A 26,316-nucleotide genomic window follows, 5' to 3' on the forward strand; every position below is an offset into this window, starting at 1 on the left:
CACACGTTCTACATGGCGGAACCGTCTGATCATGGACTCTCTCAGGGTACGAAAGATAGCTTCATATGCCCGAACATCTTTTTGTTTGTTTGTGTGTGTGTTTGTGCGTGTGCTTGCGTGTGTTTCTGTATCAAGTTTTCCCTTAATTTTTCCCGCCGTCCACAAAAGGACAAAGACAAAGCACTTTGCGGCTGTGCCCATTATTATTGGTAACAAACTTCAGTTCTGGCATAACGTGGGAACGGCTGCGCCAATGGACGCAAAAGTACAGTCCAAAAATCTGAGTCCAGCAGTATACCCTGCATTTTGAGGTTGAGGTCAATGAACGTGACAGGTCAATGTTGATTGGAAAGCACAGCAAGACAGCATTTTCCCGCACGGTCAGTAAAAGAATATAATAACGTGACAAGGGTGTCGGCCAATGAAAAGAACACGACAAGGATAAGTTTTAAGCCCTGCGGCCTACGATTCTTTGTAAGTTGAGCTCAATATCAATATTCTTGGTAACAAGCATCCGTTCTGGCGTGTTAGCATAGCGTGTTACGGCGCTAGGGGCAATGGACATAAACGTGCAAAGCAAAAGGGGGACTCGCCGCCGTAACCTAGAACACAACCACAGGATTTTCTCGCTTACATTTTTTTGTAAGTGTGCGTGTGTGGTAAGAAGAGAGAAAACACCGAAAGTCTTCACTGTTACTGGGCATATTACTTCCTAACTTAATACTACGTACAGTGCAATCGTTCTGCAGTGAACATGGTAAGGGATAGACTTTCTTTTCTGTCGGGAATCCTGACCAGTATATGACGCTTTGACTGGCTTGGATCTCTTGACTCGCCTGTCACGTGACCGGTTGGATCTCTTAACTCGTTGGATCTCTTGACCGGAAGCGTCTCATCCTCAATCATGTTTGTGATCACTATTTATTCTATAGGGACCCCTGGCAAGGGGTATTAGATAATGAAGAGGACTGAAAAAGGTGCGGTACCAGCTACTTCATTGAATGCAGCACTCTCCATGCACCTATTCTGTCGTGTGATGACTCTAGCTTATAAATGTTTTTGTGAAATACGGATGGCCATAACACTTAGACCCCTGGCAGAACGACGGTTGAGCCTTGAAAGGTCCTTGAAACACCCTTGAATTGTTTATCCAAAATTGTTTGGGAACTCCATTTTCTTCTGAGTAATATTTATCCCACTTGCGGAAAAACATGTGGAAAGTAGGTCTGTACTTTTATGCACTGTGCACAGCTTGCACTTGTATGTTACAAAAACTCAGGTTGCAAAATAGAACGCCTCATTATTCAGCTCATAAAACTCCTCATAAAAATGGTTTCTTCAGAGGCGTAGAAAGTACAACGTGACAAGCAGATGGGTGATTGATTCCAAATCACTGATTCAGGTGAAATCCTCCACCCTCTATACTGTACATGCATAAGTTTTTTAAACTGTGTCATGGTATATGGAATCTGAGACGTTTTGTGAGGTGTTTGGAGATTAATGATGAAAGGCTGATGAGGCTTCGAATGTATTTGTCCTTTCTATGTGTTCCAGCCTCAGAACACCAATTGCCATCATGTTTGGAGAGTCCCGTTCTAATTTTTCTCAACTGTATTTTGTAATCAAACTTTTCTACGCTAGTTATTATGCCATAACCTTCACACTGTATTGGTCTGTAGTTACTGTCAACAACAGGTCTGTAGCACCTTGTGCCATATAGAAGTAATACATAAGCAAAATACATGATCCGTATGAGTTTGTAGGAGTCTGCATGAGTTTGTGGGATGCCATTTTCACTACTTTCCACATACCTAGAATTTAGACATAGCTCACATAACTTAATAATAAATTACCCGCAGTGACAACCTCTGGGCGACAGAAATTGCTCTTACACGGATGATGAAGTCAACGTAATTTCTTGGAGATGCGAACATATGCAGTGACGGTGAAAAAGGATGCACCGCGACGTAAACCAAACTGTACACCACTGCTAGAATGAACACCCGGCACTGCTTTGACAGCGACAAAGCAATACCCCAATACATATATTTTAACTCAAGAGCAGCAAAATAAAATACACGCAGTACTAATCAACACAAGCAGTCAACCGCAGCACGTCAAAATATGAGAGCCGTCGAAAACGCTAGGCAACACAGGTTTCGTCTTGTCTGGTTAATCCTGTTTATTCCCCGTCCACCAAGCACAGCAGAACAGATCACTCACACAAGTCCATCAACCGACATTTTCATCAAATAAATCGCAGAAGCGTACGGGCGAGCTTATACCTGGTACTTCCGGCAGATATCCTCGTGCCCAGGAGAACTCACTCAGGGAGGGCATCCACCGGAAGCTCCCGTTTACGCAATGGGCGCGTTAAGCAGGCCCCCGAGCACCATAACCCGGGTTTTCAGGGGAACATACCCTCGGTGCCTCTACTTAATGGTGTTTGTGAGCCTATCCGGAAGCCGAGCGCCAGAGCTGCTGAGCGCGCGCCGCCTATCGAGCTTCCTTTGTCGTCTGCTTTTAAGTAAACATAGCAGTAGACCATAGCAGTCCTCTATAATCGTATACTGCCGACATCCGATGATTCCGGAAACACAAAGAGCATGGACGGTTGCAACGTGTTCCAACGGTTGCGCCATTTCGAAAGGCAGTACACCGGAACATGCGTCATGCTCCGGAACTGGCCTCGCTCTTCCCCAGCGTTCTCCGGCTCCGAAGAAGGGGTGCGCAGGGTGCACCCGTGAACGTGCACCGGAAGTCACTATGGAGGTGTTAAGTGATCCCCTGACAGAGGGAATGTTCCCGGAGCACGAACCTAACGCGCCCATTGGTCCAGGAAAAATGGCGGGCGCCCAAACCACGTGATCTCCAGGAGCCACTCACAGCGTCCCCGAGCTGCAGCGCGGGAAAAAGCTGGGGCCCAGTGTGCATGCGCAGACCGACATCCTTTCTCAACCTCCTCCCCCTTCTCTCCTCTGGTTTTTCGTCTCTCCTCTTGTCCCCCCTACCACCCCTACCCCACAGCCTTGTCCGTTTGCAATTACCATTAAAAACTACAGGAACACGGCTGAAGCACGTTTGGAATACATCAGTACACTGATTCCTAAGAAAGAAGCGTGCTAATCAGTAATGAGGAGCATTTCAAGCGCAATAAATACTCCAAATCAAATCGCTTCCCATAGTTTCCTATGGGAGCAGCCGGCGCCAGTGGGCCCTCCAACATGGCGGTAGTTGCCGCACCTCTCTCCCACGAGCCCATCTCCTATGCGCGATCCAGAATTTATACATAGAGATTTGTGGTCCATCTGCAGCCTGGTTTGATATAGCGCCACCCTCTGGAATCTTTAGAGTTGCTACCACGAACACTTCCAAACCGTCTTGGTAGATGTCGCTGAACTCCGTTTTTCATTAGGGAGCCTCCATGGGTTGCTGCGGCTTCTCCGCTTTTCAGGGAGGAGACACCTTTTAACCGTGCCAACGCTGCCTTTCCTCCTCGCCCTTACGCGGAGCGCGCATTTTGACTCCCAACTTGCTACGTGCTGCCCATTGCCGGCTATGCATTTTGCGCGTTCGAGCGGCCATCCGGCACATATACACGCAAGTGATTGCATTGCTTCGGTGTCTTAGCGTAATTGTACGTTTTGGGAACAAATATCGCAACTCATCCCTCCGGAATTTTAAATCCAGCGTGCAACAAGCGTGTCAGAACTTCCTCTGTGACAACTGAAATCGGTCGTTCCACGAGTCATTTTCTCGGGTAATACCAGAGTTCCAGAGATTTTTTTCTGCGTGTACCACGTTCGGGTCACAGTTCTTTTGCATCGGAATTTACGCATGAAACAGCTCCTTTTTTCTTTTCTCTATTTCTATGAACCACTACTAGGGCTCAGTTCGTCTCCGTATCGGGTTGGCATGGTGTCATTGATCTGTCGCCTAAAGAGCTAGGTCGCGAACCAGCGTTCGCTCTTTTTTGAGTAGTTCCTACTTGATTGAACAGATACATGAGTTGGTGGACGAAGACAAGCGTGCGTAGAGATGTGCAGAGCGCGTTACTCGCATGATGCAGCGTGCAGTGTGTACCGTGTATTCTGGTAGCTCGATCAGTGGTCATTTACGTTAGAGTAAATTAAATTGCGTTAAATCTCCGCAAAGCCACAACAAGCTCATTGAGCTTCGTGAACACGTACGTGGTGCAATGAATCTTCGGTATATTTCGGGCAGCGTGAGAAATGTGCTACTCGTTTCTTCGTACAAATGTGAAGAGGCATTCGTCTTTTATTCATAATAACGTGGACAATAATCTTCCGACTTGTAACCAACACAAAGAAGAACTATGCCATGCTATCGTGGCCATGTAATGCCATGTAATTGCGGGCAAATTTGCACAACTGCGATTAAGGGTGCAGTTGCGACAGGAGCATGTCGGTAAAACAACGTCGTTTTCAAGCACAACGGCAGCTGGCGTTGCACTTGAATAAGATGTTATAATAAAATCTGCTTGCAATTAACATATTTGTGTTGTCTATACACATTCCCATGTTTACTATTGTAATTCGCTGGTCAAGACGCGACCGCGTGTCCAGGTGCAGTGACGAGTTTAGACAAACGTTACAAAGCATTAGCAACATATTTACAACCCATGACCAGCTCTACTAGCATATATGACAGTTTTGCTACGCTAGTATCCTTCATTCTGCTTTTACCCAATTCCTGTCGCGAAAAATCGAGAAAAACGCAACCCCGCCGCTGACGCCCAATGCGATGTGGGAGTCAAGATGCCGGCGCTCGTAGCAGACGACGGAGTTGTCGCCTCCCTGAAAAGGGGACGCACATGAAGGCTCCCTATTTTTCATCTGTGGTTTGAAAGCGTCGTAACTTGCTAATTCATTCCTTATCGCGCTACAATTTTCAGGATCCGTTAAACGCATAATTGTGCGTAACCAGGAGACAGCATGACCCTCGCCGGGTGTTAGAAGGGTCTGAAATGACGAGCGTAACAAGTGCGTCTTTTCATCATCAAAAATGAGCACGTGTAAACTACAAATATCGTATACCAAAAATATCGCAATGTACGTGCCTTCCGATATGATGAAGCTACACGATGCAAAAGAAGCGACCCTGATATCTTGATTTCCCAAGGATCACAATGTACTGAAAGTCGAGTGCATTAGGGGTGGACGGGTAGGTGGAAGGCCTTGAACACACTCGTAAAACTAAAGAATATTGATAAGACACATACCGTCCACCCCTATTGCACTCGACTTTCAGTACATTGTGCTGCTTGGGTTGTTTCCGCCAAATCTTGTTACGGACAAGAGCAATTATCGACGATATCGTCATGTTCCCGGCTTTATAAAGCTGTTATCATAGGCTCTACCAGAACACGGAGAACGTACTCGCGGAGACATGGAACACAGCTTTCCAATCATATCGGTTTCTTTTAGGACGGGAAAACACGAATGGTGGAATCTTACTACGGAAACGCCCATTTCCGGGGAAGGAGTACGGCCGTGTCCCATAAAATCGTGGCTTGCTAGCGCATTTCTCTGACTCCAGCCTCTTGTAACATTGCGTTTCTGAGTGAGTCTCGTGTTCGTTTCGACCTTTTGGCACCTCACTAGGCACATTGCTTCGTCACTGAAGTCTACATCGTGCGTTACTTTTATCCATACAAATCAACACGTGTGGTAACAACATATTGTCTGAACTCGTACTGTTTTCTAGTATCTTCAGATACAAGTAGGCTAAAAAGATCCTCAAAGAAAAAAATATTGTATATTTACATAAGTCTATACCCCGGCTACAGCCGTGGGCTTACGGCACGACGGTTGTGAAATGGTCGGTGCGTAAATACTAAACTTTTTGGACAACGTACTGCTTCCGAGACTTGTGAGACTCGCCAACCAAATTACCGGGAGCGACTTTGGGCACTGGCGACGAAACACCTCAATCATTATATAGATGCCGTATGGTCGGTGCATTTGACGGTGATACAGTATCCAGCGGCGTTTCACCGTCACGAAAGTGGCAACTGTAAATCATTGACCACCTTGCAGGTCTTTACACTGTTTCATCGAAACTAAATCAAAAGAAATAGAACATATTCGCTCATGTTCTGCACACCTCATGCAAAGGCCGAACGCGCGTCACGAACGTTATTCGCTGCGAGTCTCGTGCCCTGGGTGGTGTTGGAAGCGTAGAAATCACGAGAAATGAAACATCTGTTCCCTAATGAAGAGTTCTTGTAGGTGCTTGCACAGATAGCGATGCTACAATTCTAGTGTGCAAAAAAAAAAAAAAAGAAAATAAACGAACGCTCGCACTTCACATGCAGACAAGTCTGGCTACCCAGCGGCTATCACTCAAGGTACTTTCCACGGAGGCCGCGTGGCGGCGCCACCAGTTTGTCGAACAGCCCCTATACTGTGTACTTTAGTTTACTTTAGTATTTTTGTACGAGTGGTGGATGTCCCACAAGAGATGCTCTTTCTAAAGTTGGTTATCATCATCAGTGTACGCGTTTTGCGTTTTCATAGGAGCTGCTGCTGTCCTCTGCTACTTCTACTTCTGCGCGTTCAAAATTCAAATTTCTATTGTTCAATCATTATGTAGATCTCGCGGGCCGACGAGTTTACAAGGCCGCGGACAGGCTCCTCATAGGGGTTGTAGACGATGACATGACGTGGTCCTGCTATATACGTCTACTTTCTTCTTGCTTACTTACTGCTGACGTTGCTATGGCGCTTCTTCCGGTTAACTTGCCATTCACTGACAAACACAGTAGTTAACAAAAAGTAAACGTAGTTAACGTAGAGGACCAGCTCGCGTGGCTGAGTGGTGAGCGTCTTTGCCATGTCACGTCGAGACTGGGAGGTGCCCGGGTTCGAATTCCGGTGCCAGCCGGACATGAAGCAGCGTCTGGTCAAAGCCACCTAGATATAGAACGCCTGCTAAGTTAATTTCTTGAATTGAACTCCAAAATTTCTCAAGGCAACCTAACGTTTTCTTTGCGGAAATTGGTTCCCCGTGGTCATTCTACTCAGTATGGCGCATAATCCCAGTCGTAATGCAATGGCAATTGCCGAAATAAATTCGCAGAAAATCCGTGGAAATGAGCCCTTGGCCAGGGCCCTTGGCTCAGCCTCTTCTTTGACGGCTCTTAGTTTGAGCGCAAAGCTGCGAAGAAACGAGGTTACAAATTGCTACGCCACACAAGAAAGGAAAGGGCTACAAGCGTTACCCACAGAAGAGTTCCGCTGCAAGGTATCAGCTTTGCCTATACGTCAGATTCAGGGTCGCGCTCTTTTTCCTTCATTGGCTTTTTGCTCAGTGTGTTTGTTTGCTTTTGGGGTGCGCGTGAACCCGCCCCTCTTGTGCACGGCAGTTTTCACTATAACCGCAGATCGCGGTCTCGCAGTTTTTCCGCATCACCTTATTGGAGTGTTTTAGTGGATCGTACGTAATCGCCTTTGCGCACTTAAGTGATAGCGTTGTTGGTTCTGCGCACGCCCATAACAGAATGAGAGCTTCGTGCAGTGCGCAGAACCACCAACGCTATCCCTTACGTACGCAAAGGCGATAGCGTACGATGTACTAAAACTCTCTATTGTCACGAACCTGTATGTGTATGTGTGTTTGTGTGAGAGAGAGGGAGAGTTGTATGCATGAACGCCTGTCAGCGCTCTTCATTTCTCAATTCGTTTGCGGATTTCTTCACATTCAACACACTTCCTGTGTACTTTTATTGGGTTATCATTACCGACACTTTCAATGCAGAACAGGATGCGCCTCCCTGAACAATAGAAGACAAACCAACTACAAAAACACACACACACACACACAAAAAAACAACAACTAAAGTTGAAAGCAAAACGAAAGGTGTGGAAAGCAACATGCACCAGGTATGGCTAAAAGTGTTCGAAGTTGAGAGAACTGATGTTCTGAGGCTGGAACAGCATAGAAAGGACAAATATACATACAAAGCATCAAATTGCCTAAGAAAAGAAAGTTCGAAGTGAAAAAATGGCTAGGAAGCAAGCGAGCTGGTGAAGATGATGCATGATGTAAAACCCCCTGCAATGCACAGGCGGTCTCTCCGAATTGTGTCTTTCGCGGCCCTTTTTATTTCGAATCTGGAGAACGACGAGCAGAAAGCAGTGATTTTCCCCTGCAGGTCAGCCGGCGGTACTGGTATATTTCGTCGCTGATGTGACCCCAGAAGTAAAAGTCAATCGGCGTTAAGTCAAGAGACCTAGCTGGCGGGCCATGACACGGGACCAAATCAGCCATCCGACGGCTCCGGGAACATCTGACGGAGCAGCTGTACTGCACGCCGCGCGCTGTGAGGTGGAGCGTGGAGCCCCAACGTGCTGGAACCATACGGGGGTCCGTTAAGCAAGAGGCAGGTCATCAACAAAGCTAAACACGGCATCTAATATTTCGCTACAGTAGCGGTTGGAATTTAGGGATCCCGTGAGAAACTCCGGCCAAATAATGGCTCCGTTATAAATCCCGCCCCATACACTGAATCCCCACCCGTACTGATGCTTGCAGTCCCGTAGCCAGTGTGGGTTTGCTTGGCTCCAATAATGCGCGTTGTGGAGATTCCCTTGAGCGCTATGACAGAAGTGGGCCTCATCAGTCCAAATGACCCTGTTCACAAAGTTCCTGCTTTCCTCGGTCTGACATAGGATCCAGTTACAGAAATACAGACGTTTCTCGCTGTCGCCCGGCTTGAAATGTTGATGAAGGCTCGCCTGGTACGGGTGGCGTTTGTGCTTGTGTAGTATCCTCAGCACACTTGACTTTGATGTCTGTACTCGCTTTGCCAGGATGTGCAGACTTACGTGGGGATCATCTCCTACTTCTTTCAGGACCTTGTCTGTTCGTCTCGACCCACACACTGGCAGTGATTTGGTTGCGACCGGCTCTGGGTACCGGAATGGAAACTTCCTGTTGTGGACGGTCTCAAAAATGCACGCCTTATGGTACAAGAGATCACCCCCCTAGCTCGTAGAACATTTAACTGTATTTGATGACTCCTGTGTCATAGTCCATACCTACGGCCCCTAGAGCAATGATAATCCATGTATTTTCTTGGTTGGAATACACAGTGCTTGTCATCGCCACCGTTTACTTGTTCACTGAGACCGCAGTGCACAACGCTACAAAAATGTATTTACTTCCCTACACTCTTAAAAATGAACTTCACCACATAGCACGCTTCTAGCCAACCATCACCCCGAATGACAACGTTCTCGCTCTAGATTTGTTGAAAACGGGAGGAGAAGCCTATTTTGTGCCGTGCATAATGGCCACAAAATAGGCTCCTCCTCCCGTTTTCAACAAATCAGGGGCGAGAACGTTGTCATTCGGGATGATGGTTGGTTAGGAGCGTGCTATGTGGTGAAGTTCATTTCTAAGAGTGTACCTATCAACACGTCAGGTGAGGTGACCTCATTTTTGATAAGATATCTCTGATTCCCGCAATCACTGCGCGTGTTTGTTCCGTGGGTAAGGCTTGTAGCCCTTTCGCCGCTCGTGTGGCGTGTCAATGTAACCGCCTTTCTTCGCAGCATTGCGCTCAAACTAAGAGCCGCAAAAAAAGAGGCGGTGCCAAGGACTCATTTCCACGGAGTTCGGGCGAATTTATTTCGGCAATTGCCATTGCATTACAAGTGGGATTATGACATTATCTGCTATGCTGAGTAAAATGATCACGGGAAATCCATTTCCGCAAAGAAAACGTTAGGTTACCTTGGGAAATTTTCGGAGTTCAATTCAAGAAACTAACTTTCCGCCGATTGAAATGAAATAATAATGTTACCAATATGTGGCAAAAGTTATTGGCAGAAAAAAATCCCTCGACCGCATGTCTGTCCGGGCCTACGTTTTTTACTATGAATTTCTATCATGGTTGGTGAACCACCCTGTATGTAAGTTTATTAAACGAATGTTAAAAAATAACAAGCGTGTGCAATCGTTTGAGAAAATCGTTTGTGCAAATGCATGCAGCGGTCGGTCCCGCATTGAACATTTTATTGCCTACTGAAACGAACGAAAAAAGTAACAACGCTATAGTTCTTATCAAATAACAACGGAAGCAAGTGTCACACTGCAAAAATGCATGAATTAAACAAAGGAAGAAAAATGAAATTTACTCCTTGGCACCACCAAAATATGCTCCATACCGCGTTATGCGTTATATTTTCTTCCGGAACTTTAATGAACCATTCAGCTTCCATACAATCAGTCATTTGATAACAACGTTGGAGTTCTTATGGTGTCAACTCTAAAAACAAAACGGCATCAAAGCGCTGACCTTCGTCATCTTACACGCTTGTTAAGAGCGTTGCCCGACGTGAAATAGTCAAGAAGGCTGTCACGCAAAGGATAGCCATAGATGGTGAGACGGTTAGGCCACCTCCTGAGCATACCGGCGTTTCGCAGTCTCCTAGGGAGACTGCACTTCTTGACACACGGCTTGTGGGACTTCTTGACACAAGGCTTACTCCTGCTATCGCTGCTTGCAGAATTTTCGCCAATGTTTGAGGATCCCCGAGGCAATGTTTGCCGAAAAGCTTGCAGTAGCACCAGATCACCCCGAGAAATTTCCTGTTGAAAAAAAAAAAAAAACGGCAAATAGGTTTGTATGGGATCCTATTTATCCTATACAAATTGATGTAGGATCCTTTATGTCCTATTTTGTTTCATGTGGGAAAGTTGTGGGATCCTACATGTCCTACATTCATTCACATATAGGTGAGTCATAGGATCCTACATGTCTCATATTAGGCTATGTAGGAGAGTTGAGGTGTCCTACTTGTCCCATATTCGGCAATATAGGAGAGTTGTAGGACACTACATTGCCTATATCCGGCAAGTACACTCTTAAAAATGAACTTCACCGCATAGCACGCTCCTAGCCAACCATCATCTCAAATGATATCGTTATCTGCCCTGATTTGATGGAAACGGGAGGCGTACGCCTTTTTTGTGACACTTATGCTGTTCATAATTGTCACAGAAAAGGTGTACGCCTCTTGTTTTCAACAAATCAGGGCAGATAACGATATCATTTGAGATTATGGTTGGCTCGGAGCGTGCTATGCGGTGAAGTTCATTTTTAAGAGTGTAGGAGACTTGTAGGATCCTACAAGGCATCAAAAAGGAGCTATGGGAGATCTTATGTGGCCTGTTTGGTTTCATGTGGGGAGGACGTCGGGAATTATTTTGAGATATGTAAGGGATATATGAACCCAGCAACAAACATTATTTTATTGCATTTATATATCCTTCAAAACTGGGGCCCTGGACAAACAAGGTTATTCAATCATGTTTGCCAACGCGCACACATACGGCAGGTTATCAAGTGCGAATTCTATTAGTACCACTGCAAATGATTATATTTTTTTAGGTTGAAAACAACTGAATGGACTGGTTGCATTTATTTACGGAACATGCATAGAGTATGTCCATTACTAGTCTACGAAACATCAAGCATACAATGATGCGTGCATTCCTTTGAGTGCTATTTAAACACAGATTTAGACTGAGCAGAGCGCAACCGGTCGAGGTGGCGGGTTGAACCCCATCGAGCGATATTGCGGTGTCGGTGGGGTTCTCGGTCTAATATCTAGGACTAAACCCGTCCTATCAGGACGCTGTTTGTTGTGACCGGACCTGTAAAATGAACAAAAATTATCTATTCCTTACAAGAACCTGATTCAAAAATAAGGTCTGTGCTTTGCATGTTGGCACGGTTTGGAAGCACGGGGAGGGAGCGTGGGGAGTCTGATAAAGGCACTAGGCGACTAACTGGATAAAAAAAAAATTACAACGGATGGGATGGGGGAGGGGGTACAATGGCAAAAGAAAGACTGCGGTGTTCTACGAGGTACACGGGTAATCTTGGCAAAAAGAGGAAACCGCCTTTCTAATTGATAATGTCGGCACATTTTTACCCTGTCAGTCAAGCGAAAACAATTACAGACGTACGCGACAGAAGCGCGTACGAAGTAAATTTTAATTTCGTTCTTTCGTCCTGTTTTATTGACCCAGATGATGTATCTACCATGCTGGCTAAGGCCGGACCCCCACATCCGCAAAATCCTAGATCTGCCCCTGGACGGGACAAGGCAGTTGTTTAAAGAGGAGCAAAGCACCACCAGCACTCTATTGCGATACTTACTTGCAATCCTTATGCAAGCTTTTAGTGCTCAAGTCCTCGTACAACTTCTTGCACTCCTCATTTTTTTTTGCAATGTTTGCCTGACAGGTGTAGCCGGCATCTGCATCGAAAAAAGAAACGGATCTGTAGAGGAACATCACACAGATTGAGGCACGGAGTAAAGTGTTAAATTGCCGATATCCGCAACATTCGGGAACATTAGAAAAGCGAAACTGTAGCTGTGTTTGTCAAGTGTGTGACATCATCAGTTCACGCAAGTCGGCAACCAATTTGCAATGGGTAGGCAAATCGAATTGGTGGACGTATTTCGACGAAGAAAAAACAAAGGTTACATTTCTTTGTGAAAGCGGAATCGAATATGGCACGCTATTTGTTCGCGCTCAGCCACGTCCTGATACGCATATCTCAATAGCTATGCGATGGCTAACGGTGTTGCGGGATCACATCGGATACACTGAAACAATGCACTCCAGCGACGAGAGTGGTACGGTTTCTACATAAAGTTCTGACAGGAGAGAGTAGTAGGAGGCCAGTGGTCGGAAGAACCAGAGATACTGGTGACCATCGGTATCCCCCTCCGCTCCAGATAGAGAGATATTTGGAGCAAGATACTCTGCGCCAAGGAGGAGCACGCGCCAAGACCGCCCAACGGGTTTCGCGGCCGCGCGTAGCGTACAGAGGGCTTTCCTTCTCACATTCGAGCATGCGTCAACATGCAAAGTATATAACCACCAACTATAATGCATCTTATTCCCTCTCCCACCCAGTTTCACATACATTACATCCCCAACGAGGAGGTCCACTGCATGGAAGAGCGTTTCATCTCCCCATGCTTCCGTACCTAGCGTACCTAACCTAACCTAGCCTAACCTAACCTAGCGTACTTGCCTTCTTGCGCCCAGACATGCAAGCAATAGACATACACATTTGTACAAGGGAAAATATTTTATTAATCCAAAGTACTGGCAATCAGCATAGAGATGTGTGAAGTTGAAACGAGGAATTTCTGCAGGCAACATTCATATCCTACACACGCGCTACAAATTTTATGATATTGTAATATCTGCAGTTAAAGCAGTTTAAGATCAAATGAATAGGTTCGCTAGCTCGAGTGCGCAGACAATCACTTCCCCAGAGCAGATAATATTTATTAAAGAACTTCCAGGAACATAACTTTTAATGAAGGAAGAGATTCTTAGTCCATACAATGATAATTAAAATTAAAATTTCTACCATAACAAGTCTGAGCTTCTTGTGTGTGACCTCCATCTTCGTGATGTAAATCAACATAAAAAATCATACACACGTAAATAATTAATTATCCCATGCCCAAATCATTTGAATGCTATTAAATACGAGCTTTTCGATTGAAGAGCACAAAAGGGGGACACATCGCACCGTCCAGGAAAGCAATAATCACACAAGCAATAGTTAACACTTTCAGAGGACATCATTAGCACAACTGTGAATTAAAGAATCTTTAACTTCTAAGCTTGCTATCAACAGGACCTGACCTAGGACGAACGCTGAGTAACACGAATTACATATGGGGGGACAATTTTCATTGATGTGAAAGATGGTACAGACCTCACTTTCTTGAGCATTCAAAATCATTACATGTACACACATGAAATATAATCTCGACTCACATTCACGCATTCTGCCGAACATTTCCATGAGAGGAACAGTGACACACACACACACACACACATGGTCAGATAGAAATGTTCACAAACCCGGTCCCCTAGAAACGGTTTCACCTCTCCTTTCATACATCCCTCTTTCACTAGTTCCTCGAAACACGCGTGAGATCTCCCTCAGCCCCAGAATCGAGGATTCCCTTCCAAAGTCACAATACATATTGGGATATTACAGTGGAAGATGATATCAAAACACAAGTAACACCATAAATGCTAGTGGATATAAATGCATATATGCAATACATAAATGCGACTAATCTTGCTGTTATATGAAGGTGATATTTTTTATGGTCCTAATTGAACACTGTACTATGATCACAAATACTCTACGTGTAAGCATCTTGAGCTTAGTCGATTCGAATTTTGTTGCAACTCACATCCCGTTGTTTTTCATCACGTCACCATCACAAACAGGTGTAATAATTATCCGCTTATAATAATCAAAAGCTACCAAATGCGGATCTATCAACGGAAGAGCAAAACGCAGGAATCTCACTCACTTACTCACTCACTCACACACACACACTCACACACGCACGCACGCACGCACGCACGCACGCACGCACGCACGCACGCACGCACGCACGCACGCACGCACGCACGCACGCACGCACACATACACACACAATCATCGCAATAGTTAGCATTAGTCAGCACTAGAAATATTATGCTTCAAGAGGGACAAGCAGAACCTAGGAAAATGTAAATAGATGAAGAAAGTATGGCGGAGTATAATCGGACACGCAGAATCGTAGCAACACTTATCAATAGTCAATGCTTGAAGGAATAATAATTCTGTATTTATATTAATCGAAAGCTACCAAATACGAATCTAGCAAATGAAGAGCAAAATACAGGAACATGTACATAGATGGAGAAGTCGAATCACACACGCACAATCATAGCAACAGTTATCATTAGTCAACACTAGAAATAATATGCTTGATTCAAGAGGGACAAGCAGAACCTAGGAAAATATAAATAGATGAAGAAAGTATGGCGGAGTATAATCAGACACGCAGAATCGTAGCAACAATTATCAACAGCGAATGCTTGAAGGAATTCTGTATTTACATTAATCGAAAGCTACCAAATACGAATCTAGCGAGTGGAGAGCAAAATACAGGAACATGTAGATAGATGCAGAAGTAGGAGAAGTCGAATCACACACACACGCACAATCATAGCAACAGTTATCATTAGTCAGCACTAGAAATATTATGCTTCAATAGGGACAAGCAGAACCTAGGAAAATGTAAATAGATGAAGAAAGTATGGCGGTGTATAATCAGACACGCAGAATCGTAGCAACAATTATCAATAGTCAATGCTTGAAGGAATAATAATTCTGTGTTTATATTAATCGAAAGCTACTAAATACGAATCTAGCAAGTGAAGGGCAAAATACAGGAACATGTAGATAGATGGAGAAGTCGAATCACACACACACACACACACACACACACACACACACACACACACACACACACACACACACACACACACACACACACACACACACACACACAATCATTGCAACAGTTATCATTATAGTCAGCACTAGAAATACTATGCTTAAAGAGGAAGAAGCAGAACTTAGGAACATGTAAATAGATTAGGAAAGTATGGCGGAGTATGATCAGACACGCAGAATCGTAGCAACAATTATGAATAGTCAATGCTTGAAGGAATTCTGTATTTACATTAATCGAAAGCTACCAAATACGAATCTAGCAAGTGAAGAGCAAAATACAGGAGCATGTAGATAGCTGCAGAAGTAGAATCACACACACACACAATCATAGCAACAGTTATCATTATAGTCAGCACTAGAAATACTATGCTTAAAGAGGAAGAAGCAGAACTTAGGAACATGTAAATAGATGAGGAAAGTATGGCGGAGTATAATCGGACACGCAGAATCGTAGCAACAATTATGAATAGTCAACGCTTGAAGAAATAATAATTCTCTATTTATATTAATCGAAAGCTACCAAATACGAATCTAGCAAGTGAAGAGCAAAATACAGGAACATGTAGATAGATGGAGAAGTAGAATCTCACTCACACACACACGCACACACACATACAATCACAGCAACAGTTAGCATTAGTCAGTACTAGAAATAGTATGCTTAAAGAGGAAGAAGCAGAACCTAGGAACATGTAAATAGATGAAGGAAGTATGCCGGAGTATAATCAGACACGCAGAATCGTAGCAACAATTATCAATAGTCAAGGCTCCAAGGAATAATAATTCTCTAAATAAATAATTGGGTGTTTACGTCGCGAGACAAGAATAATAATTCTCTATCTATATTATCGAAAGCTACGAAATACGAATCTAGCAAGTGAAGGGCAAAATACAGGAACATGTAGATAGATGGAGAAGTAGAATCTCACTCACTCACTCACGCACACACACTCACGCGCGCACACACACACACACATACAATCATAGCAACAGTTACCATTAGTCAGCACAAGAAATATTATGCTTAAAGAGGAAGAAGCAGAACTTAGGAACATGTAAATAGATGAGGAAAGTATGGCGGAGTATAATCGGACACGCAGAATCGTAGCAACAATTATGAATAGTCAACGCTTGAAGAAATAATAATTCTCTATTTATATTAATCGAAAGCTACCAAATACGAATCTAGCAAGTGAAGAGCAAAATACAGGAACATGTAGATAGATGGAGAAGTAGAATCTCACTCACACACACACGCACACACACATACAATCACAGCAACAGTTAGCATTAGTCAGTACTAGAAATAGTATGCTTAAAGAGGAAGAAGCAGAACCTAGGAACATGTAAATGTATGCCGGAGTATAATCAGACACGCAGAATCGTAGCAACAATTATCAATAGTCAAGGCTCCAAGGAATAATAATTCTCTAAATAAATAATTGGGTGTTTACGTCGCGAGACAAGAATAATAATTCTCTATCTATATTATCGAAAGCTACGAAATACGAATCTAGCAAGTGAAGGGCAAAATACAGGAACATGTAGATAGATGGAGAAGTAGAATCTCACTCACTCACTCACGCACACACACTCACGCGCGCACACACACACACACATACAATCATAGCAACAGTTATCATTAGTCAGCACTAGAAATATTATGCTTAAAGAGGAAGAAGCAGAACTTAGGAACATGTAAATAGATGAGGAAAGTATGGCGGAGTATAATCGGACACGCAGAATCGTAGCAACAATTATGAATAGTCAATGCTTGAAGAAATAATAATTCTCTATTTAGATTAATCGAAAGCTACCAAATACGAATCTAGCAAGTGAAGAGCAAAATACAGGAACATGTAGATAGATGGAGAAGTAGAATCTCACTCACGCACACACGCACACACACACACATACAATCACAGCAACAGTTAGCATTAGTCAGTACTAGAAATAGTATGCTTAAAGAGGAAGAAGCAGAACCTAGGAACATGTAAATAGATGAAGGAAGTATGCCGGAGTATAATCAGACACGCAGAATCGTAGCAACAATTATCAATAGTCAAGGCTCCAAGGAATAATAATTCTCTAAATAAATAATTGGGTGTTTACGTCGCGAGACAAGAATAATAATTCTCTATCTATATTATCGAAAGCTACGAAATACGAATCTAGCAAGTGAAGGGCAAAATACAGGAACATGTAGATAGATGGAGAAGTAGAATCTCACTCACTCACTCACGCACACACACTCACGCGCGCACACACACACACACATACAATCATAGCAACAGTTATCATTAGTCAGCACTAGAAATATTATGCTTAAAGAGGAAGAAGCAGAACTTAGGAACATGTAAATAGATGAGGAAAGTATGGCGGAGTATAATCGGACACGCAGAATCGTAGCAACAATTATGAATAGTCAATGCTTGAAGAAATAATAATTCTCTATTTAGATTAATCGAAAGCTACCAAATACGAATCTAGCAAGTGAAGAGCAAAATACAGGAACATGTAGATAGATGGAGAAGTAGAATCTCACTCACGCACACACGCACACACACACACATACAATCACAGCAACAGTTAGCATTAGTCAGTACTAGAAATAGTATGCTTAAAGAGGAAGAAGCAGAACCTAGGAACATGTAAATAGATGAAGGAAGTATGCCGGAGTATAATCAGACACGCAGAATCGTAGCAACAATTATCAATAGTCAAGGCTCCAAGGAATAATAATTCTCTAAATAAATAATTGGGTGTTTACGTCGCGAGACAAGAATAATAATTCTCTATCTATATTATCGAAAGCTACGAAATACGAATCTAGCAAGTGAAGGGCAAAATACAGGAACATGTAGATAGATGGAGAAGTAGAATCTCACTCACTCACTAACGCACACACACTCACGCGCGCACACACACACACACATACAATCATAGCAACAGTTATCATTAGTCAGCACTAGAAATATTATGCTTAAAGAGGAAGAAGCAGAACTTAGGAACATGTAAATAGATGAGGAAAGTATGGCGGAGTATAATCGGACACGCAGAATCGTAGCAACAATTATGAATAGTCCATGCTTGAAGAAATAATAATTCTCTATTTATATTAATCGAAAGCTACCAAATACGAATCTAGCAAGTGAAGAGCAAAATACAGGAACATGTAGATAGATGGAGAAGTAGAATCTCACTCACACACACACGCACACACACATACAATCACAGCAACAGTTAGCATTAGTCAGTACTAGAAATAGTATGCTTAAAGAGGAAGAAGCAGAACCTAGGAACATGTAAATAGATGAAGGAAGTATGCCGGAGTATAATCAGACACGCAGAATCGTAGCAACAATTATCAATAGTCAAGGCTCCAAGGAATAATAATTCTCTAAATAAATAATTGGGTGTTTACGTCGCGAGACAAGAATAATAATTCTCTATCTATATTATCGAAAGCTACGAAATACGAATCTAGCAAGTGAAGGGCAAAATACAGGAACATGTAGATAGATGGAGAAGTAGAATCTCACTCACTCACTCACGCACACACACTCACGCGCGCACACACACACACACATACAATCATAGCAACAGTTATCATTAGTCAGCACTAGAAATATTATGCTTAAAGAGGAAGAAGCAGAACTTAGGAACATGTAAATAGATGAGGAAAGTATGGCGGAGTATAATCGGACACGCAGAATCGTAGCAACAATTATGAATAGTCAATGCTTGAAGAAATAATAATTCTCTATTTAGATTAATCGAAAGCTACCAAATACGAATCTAGCAAGTGAAGAGCAAAATACAGGAACATGTAGATAGATGGAGAAGTAGAATCTCACTCACACACACACGCACACACACACACATACAATCACAGCAACAGTTAGCATTAGTCAGTACTAGAAATAGTATGCTTAAAGAGGAAGAAGCAGAACCTAGGAACATGTAAATAGATGAAGGAAGTATGCCGGAGTATAATCAGACACGCAGAATCGTAGCAACAATTATCAATAGTCAAGGCTCCAAGGAATAATAATTCTCTAAATAAATAATTGGGTGTTTACGTCGCGAGACAAGAATAATAATTCTCTATCTATATTATCGAAAGCTACGAAATACGAATCTAGCAAGTGAAGGGCAAAATACAGGAACATGTAGATAGATGGAGAAGTAGAATCTCACTCACTCACTCACGCACACACACTCACGCGCGCACACACACACACACATACAATCATAGCAACAGTTATCATTAGTCAGCACTAGAAATATTATGCTTAAAGAGGAAGAAGCAGAACTTAGGAACATGTAAATAGATGAGGAAAGTATGGCGGAGTATAATCGGACACGCAGAATCGTAGCAACAATTATGAATAGTCAATGCTTGAAGAAATAATAATTCTCTATTTATATTAATCGAAAGCTACCAAATACGAATCTAGCAAGTGAAGAGCAAAATACAGGAACATGTAGATAGATGGAGAAGTAGAATCTCACTCACACACACACGCACACACACACACATACAATCACAGCAACAGTTAGCATTAGTCAGTACTAGAAATAGTATGCTTAAAGAGGAAGAAGCAGAACCTAGGAACATGTAAATAGATGAAGGAAGTATGCCGGAGTATAATCAGACACGCAGAATCGTAGCAACAATTATCAATAGTCAAGGCTCCAAGGAATAATAATTCTCTAAATAAATAATTGGGTGTTTATGTCGCGAGACAAGAATAATAATTCTCTATTTATATTATCGAAAGCTACGAAATACGAATCTAGCAAGTGAAGGGCAAAATACAGGAACATGTAGATAGATTGAGAAGTAGAATCTCACTCACTCACTCACGCACACACACTCACGCGCGCGCACACACACACACATACAATCATAGCAACAGTTATCATTAGTCAGCACTAGAAATATTATGCTTAAAGAGGAAGAAGCAGAACTTAGGAACATGTAAATAGATGAGGAAAGTATGCCGGAGTATAATCAGACACGCAGAATCGTAGCAACAATTATCAATAGTCAAGGCTCCAAGGAATAATAATTCTCTAAATAAATAATTGGGTGTTTACGTCGCGAGACAAGAATAATAATTCTCTATCTATATTATCGAAAGCTACGAAATACGAATCTAGCAAGTGAAGGGCAAAATACAGGAACATGTAGATAGATGGAGAAGTAGAATCTCACTCACTCACGCGCGCACACACACACACACATACAATCATAGCAACAGTTATCATTAGTCAGCACTAGAAATATTATGCTTAAAGAGGAAGAAGCAGAACTTAGGAACATGTAAATAGATGAGGAAAGTATGGCGGAGTATAATCGGACACGCAGAATCGTAGCAACAATTATGAATAGTCAATGCTTGAAGAAATAATAATTCTCTATTTAGATTAATCGAAAGCTACCAAATACGAATCTAGCAAGTGAAGAGCAAAATACAGGAACATGTAGATAGATGGAGAAGTAGAATCTCACTCACACACACACGCACACACACACACATACAATCACAGCAACAGTTAGCATTAGTCAGTACTAGAAATAGTATGCTTAAAGAGGAAGAAGCAGAACCTAGGAACATGTAAATAGATGAAGGAAGTATGCCGGAGTATAATCAGACACGCAGAATCGTAGCAACAATTATCAATAGTCAAGGCTCCAAGGAATAATAATTCTCTAAATAAATAATTGGGTGTTTACGTCGCGAGACAAGAATAATAATTCTCTATCTATATTATCGAAAGCTACGAAATACGAATCTAGCAAGTGAAGGGCAAAATACAGGAACATGTAGATAGATGGAGAAGTAGAATCTCACTCACTCACTCACGCACACACACTCACGCGCACACACACACACACACATACAATCATAGCAACAGTTATCATTAGTCAGCACTAGAAATATTATGCTTAAAGAGGAAGAAGCAGAACTTAGGAACATGTAAATAGATGAGGAAAGTATGGCGGAGTATAATCGGACACGCAGAATCGTAGCAACAATTATGAATAGTCAATGCTTGAAGAAATAATAATTCTCTATTTATATTAATCGAAAGCTACCAAATACGAATCTAGCAAGTGAAGAGCAAAATACAGGAACATGTAGATAGATGGAGAAGTAGAATCTCACTCACACACACACGCACACACACACACATACAATCACAGCAACAGTTAGCATTAGTCAGTACTAGAAATAGTATGCTTAAAGAGGAAGAAGCAGAACCTAGGAACATGTAAATAGATGAAGGAAGTATGCCGGAGTATAATCAGACACGCAGAATCGTAGCAACAATTATCAATAGTCAAGGCTCCAAGGAATAATAATTCTCTAAATAAATAATTGGGTGTTTATGTCGCGAGACAAGAATAATAATTCTCTATTTATATTATCGAAAGCTACGAAATACGAATCTAGCAAGTGAAGGGCAAAATACAGGAACATGTAGATAGATTGAGAAGTAGAATCTCACTCACTCACTCACGCACACACACTCACGCGCGCGCACACACACACACATACAATCATAGCAACAGTTATCATTAGTCAGCACTAGAAATATTATGCTTAAAGAGGAAGAAGCAGAACTTAGGAACATGTAAATAGATGAGGAAAGTATGCCGGAGTATAATCAGACACGCAGAATCGTAGCAACAATTATCAATAGTCAAGGCTCCAAGGAATAATAATTCTCTAAATAAATAATTGGGTGTTTACGTCGCGAGACAAGAATAATAATTCTCTATCTATATTATCGAAAGCTACGAAATACGAATCTAGCAAGTGAAGGGCAAAATACAGGAACATGTAGATAGATGGAGAAGTAGAATCTCACTCACTCACGCGCGCACACACACACACACATACAATCATAGCAACAGTTATCATTAGTCAGCACTAGAAATATTATGCTTAAAGAGGAAGAAGCAGAACTTAGGAACATGTAAATAGATGAGGAAAGTATGGCGGAGTATAATCGGACACGCAGAATCGTAGCAACAATTATGAATAGTCAATGCTTGAAGAAATAATAATTCTCTATTTATATTAATCGAAAGCTACCAAATACGAATCTAGCAAGTGAAGAGCAAAATACAGGAACATGTAGAGAGATGGAGAAGTAGAATCTCACTCACACACACACGCACACACACATACAATCACAGCAACAGTTAGCATTAGTCAGTACTAGAAATAGTATGCTTAAAGAGGAAGAAGCAGAACCTAGGAACATGTAAATAGATGAAGGAAGTATGCCGGAGTATAATCAGACACGCAGAATCGTAGCAACAATTATGAATAGTCAAGGCTCCAAGGAATAATAATTCTCTAAATAAATAATTGGGTGTTTATGTCGCGAGACAAGAATAATAATTCTCTATTTATATTATCGAAAGCTACGAAATACGAATCTAGCAAGTGAAGGGCAAAATACAGGAACATGTAGATAGATTGAGAAGTAGAATCTCACTCACTCACTCACGCACACACACTCACGCGCGCGCACACACACACACATACAATCATAGCAACAGTCATCATTAGTCAGCACTAGAAATATTATGCTTAAAGAGGAAGAAGCAGAACTTAGGAACATGTAAATAGATGAGGAAAGTATGGCGGAGTATAATCGGACACGCAGAATCGTAGCAACAATTATGAATAGTCAATGCTTGAAGAAATAATAATTCTCTATTTATATTAATCGAAAGCTACCAAATACGAATCTAGCAAGTGAAGAGCAAAATACAGGAACATGTAGAGAGATGGAGAAGTAGAATCTCACTCACACACACACGCACACACACATACAATCACAGCAACAGTTAGCATTAGTCAGTACTAGAAATAGTATGCTTAAAGAGGAAGAAGCAGAACCTAGGAACATGTAAATAGATGAAGGAAGTATGCCGGAGTATAATCAGACACGCAGAATCGTAGCAACAATTATCAATAGTCAAGGCTCCAAGGAATAATAATTCTCTAAATAAATAATTGGGTGTTTACGTCGCGAGACAAGAATAATAATTCTCTATCTATATTATCGAAAGCTACGAAATACGAATCTAGCAAGTGAAGGGCAAAATACAGGAACATGTAGATAGATGGAGAAGTAGAATCTCACTCACTCACTCACGCACACACACTCACGCGCGCACACACACACACACATACAATCATAGCAACAGTTATCATTAGTCAGCACTAGAAATATTATGCTTAAAGAGGAAGAAGCAGAACTTAGGAACATGTAAATAGATGAGGAAAGTATGGCGGAGTATAATCGGACACGCAGAATCGTAGCAACAATTATGAATAGTCAATGCTTGAAGAAATAATAATTCTCTATTTATATTAATCGAAAGCTACCAAATACGAATCTAGCAAGTGAAGAGCAAAATACAGGAACATGTAGATAGATGGAGAAGTAGAATCTCACTCACACACACACGCACACACACATACAATCACAGCAACAGTTAGCATTAGTCAGTACTAGAAATAGTATGCTTAAAGAGGAAGAAGCAGAACCTAGGAACATGTAAATAGATGAAGGAAGTATGCCGGAGTATAATCAGACACGCAGAATCGTAGCAACAATTATCAATAGTCAAGGCTCCAAGGAATAATAATTCTCTAAATAAATAATTGGGTGTTTACGTCGCGAGACAAGAATAATAATTCTCTATCTATATTATCGAAAGCTACGAAATACGAATCTAGCAAGTGAAGGGCAAAATACAGGAACATGTAGATAGATGGAGAAGTAGAATCTCACTCACTCACTCACGCACACACACTCACGCGCGCACACACACACACACATACAATCATAGCAACAGTTATCATTAGTCAGCACTAGAAATATTATGCTTAAAGAGGAAGAAGCAGAACTTAGGAACATGTAAATAGATGAGGAAAGTATGGCGGAGTATAATCGGACACGCAGATTCGTAGCAACAATTATGAATAGTCAATGCTTGAAGAAATAATAATTCTCTATTTATATTAATCGAAAGCTACCAAATACGAATCTAGCAAGTGAAGAGCAAAATACAGGAACATGTAGAGAGATGGAGAAGTAGAATCTCACTCACACACACACGCACACACACATACAATCACAGCAACAGTTAGCATTAGTCAGTACTAGAAATAGTATGCTTAAAGAGGAAGAAGCAGAACCTAGGAACATGTAAATAGATGAAGGAAGTATGCCGGAGTATAATCAGACACGCAGAATCGTAGTAACAATTATCAATAGTCAAGGCTCCAAGGAATAATAATTCTCTAAATAAATAATTGGGTGTTTACGTCGCGAGACAAGAATAATAATTCTCTATCTATATTATCGAAAGCTACGAAATACGAATCTAGCAAGTGAAGGGCAAAATACAGGAACATGTAGATAGATGGAGAAGTAGAATCTCACTCACTCACTCACGCACACACACTCACGCGCGCACACACACACACACATACAATCATAGCAACAGTTATCATTAGTCAGCACTAGAAATATTATGCTTAAAGAGGAAGAAGCAGAACTTAGGAACATGTAAATAGATGAGGAAAGTATGGCGGAGTATAATCGGACACGCAGAATCGTAGCAACAATTATGAATAGTCAATGCTTGAAGAAATAATAATTCTCTATTTATATTAATCGAAAGCTACCAAATACGAATCTAGCAAGTGAAGAGCAAAATACAGGAACATGTAGAGAGATGGAGAAGTAGAATCTCACTCACACACACACGCACACACACATACAATCACAGCAACAGTTAGCATTAGTCAGTACTAGAAATAGTATGCTTAAAGAGGAAGAAGCAGAACCTAGGAACATGTAAATAGATGAAGGAAGTATGCCGGAGTATAATCAGACACGCAGAATCGTAGCAACAATTATGAATAGTCAAGGCTCCAAGGAATAATAATTCTCTAAATAAATAATTGGGTGTTTATGTCGCGAGACAAGAATAATAATTCTCTATCTATATTATCGAAAGCTACGAAATACGAATCTAGCAAGTGAAGGGCAAAATACAGGAACATGTAGATAGATGGAGAAGTAGAATCTCACTCACTCACTCACGCACACACACTCACGCGCGCACACACACACACACATACAATCATAGCAACAGTTATCATTAGTCAGCACTAGAAATATTATGCTTAAAGAGGAAGAAGCAGAACTTAGGAACATGTAAATAGATGAGGAAAGTATGGCGGAGTATAATCGGACACGCAGAATCGTAGCAACAATTATGAATAGTCAATGCTTGAAGAAATAATAATTCTCTATTTATATTAATCGAAAGCTACCAAATACGAATCTAGCAAGTGAAGAGCAAAATACAGGAACATGTAGAGAGATGGAGAAGTAGAATCTCACTCACACACACACGCACACACACATACAATCACAGCAACAGTTAGCATTAGTCAGTACTAGAAATAGTATGCTTAAAGAGGAAGAAGCAGAACCTAGGAACATGTAAATAGATGAAGGAAGTATGCCGGAGTATAATCAGACACGCAGAATCGTAGCAACAATTATGAATAGTCAAGGCTCCAAGGAATAATAATTCTCTAAATAAATAATTGGGTGTTTATGTCGCGAGACAAGAATAATAATTCTCTATCTATATTATCGAAAGCTACGAAATACGAATCTAGCAAGTGAAGGGCAAAATACAGGAACATGTAGATAGATGGAGAAGTAGAATCTCACTCACTCACTCACGCACACACACTCACGCGCGCACACACACACACACATACAATCATAGCAACAGTTATCATTAGTCAGCACTAGAAATATTATGCTTAAAGAGGAAGAAGCAGAACTTAGGAACATGTAAATAGATGAGGAAAGTATGGCGGAGTATAATC

The 26,316-nt window shown here is 41.8% G+C and overlaps 1 protein-coding gene across 1 annotated transcript in view; it reads right to left on the reverse strand.

Annotated features, from left to right (window-relative positions):
* Window positions 1-10,024: 10,024 nt before the first annotated feature.
* The window catches only part of LOC135384030 (uncharacterized), a 52,660-nt gene continuing 36,368 nt past the window's right edge, over window positions 10,025-26,316 (reverse strand). The window contains exons 3-4 of the mRNA XM_064613279.1: window positions 12,194-12,293; window positions 10,025-10,617 (exon numbers count right to left, since the gene is read on the reverse strand). Of these exons, the coding sequence (XP_064469349.1) occupies window positions 10,335-10,617; window positions 12,194-12,293 (383 nt within the window). The 3' untranslated portion in view covers window positions 10,025-10,334. The remainder of the gene's footprint in view (window positions 10,618-12,193; window positions 12,294-26,316) is intronic.

Source organism: Ornithodoros turicata, chromosome 2, assembly GCF_037126465.1.
Source record: "Ornithodoros turicata isolate Travis chromosome 2, ASM3712646v1, whole genome shotgun sequence".
Lineage (NCBI taxonomy): Eukaryota > Metazoa > Arthropoda > Arachnida > Ixodida > Argasidae > Ornithodoros > Ornithodoros turicata.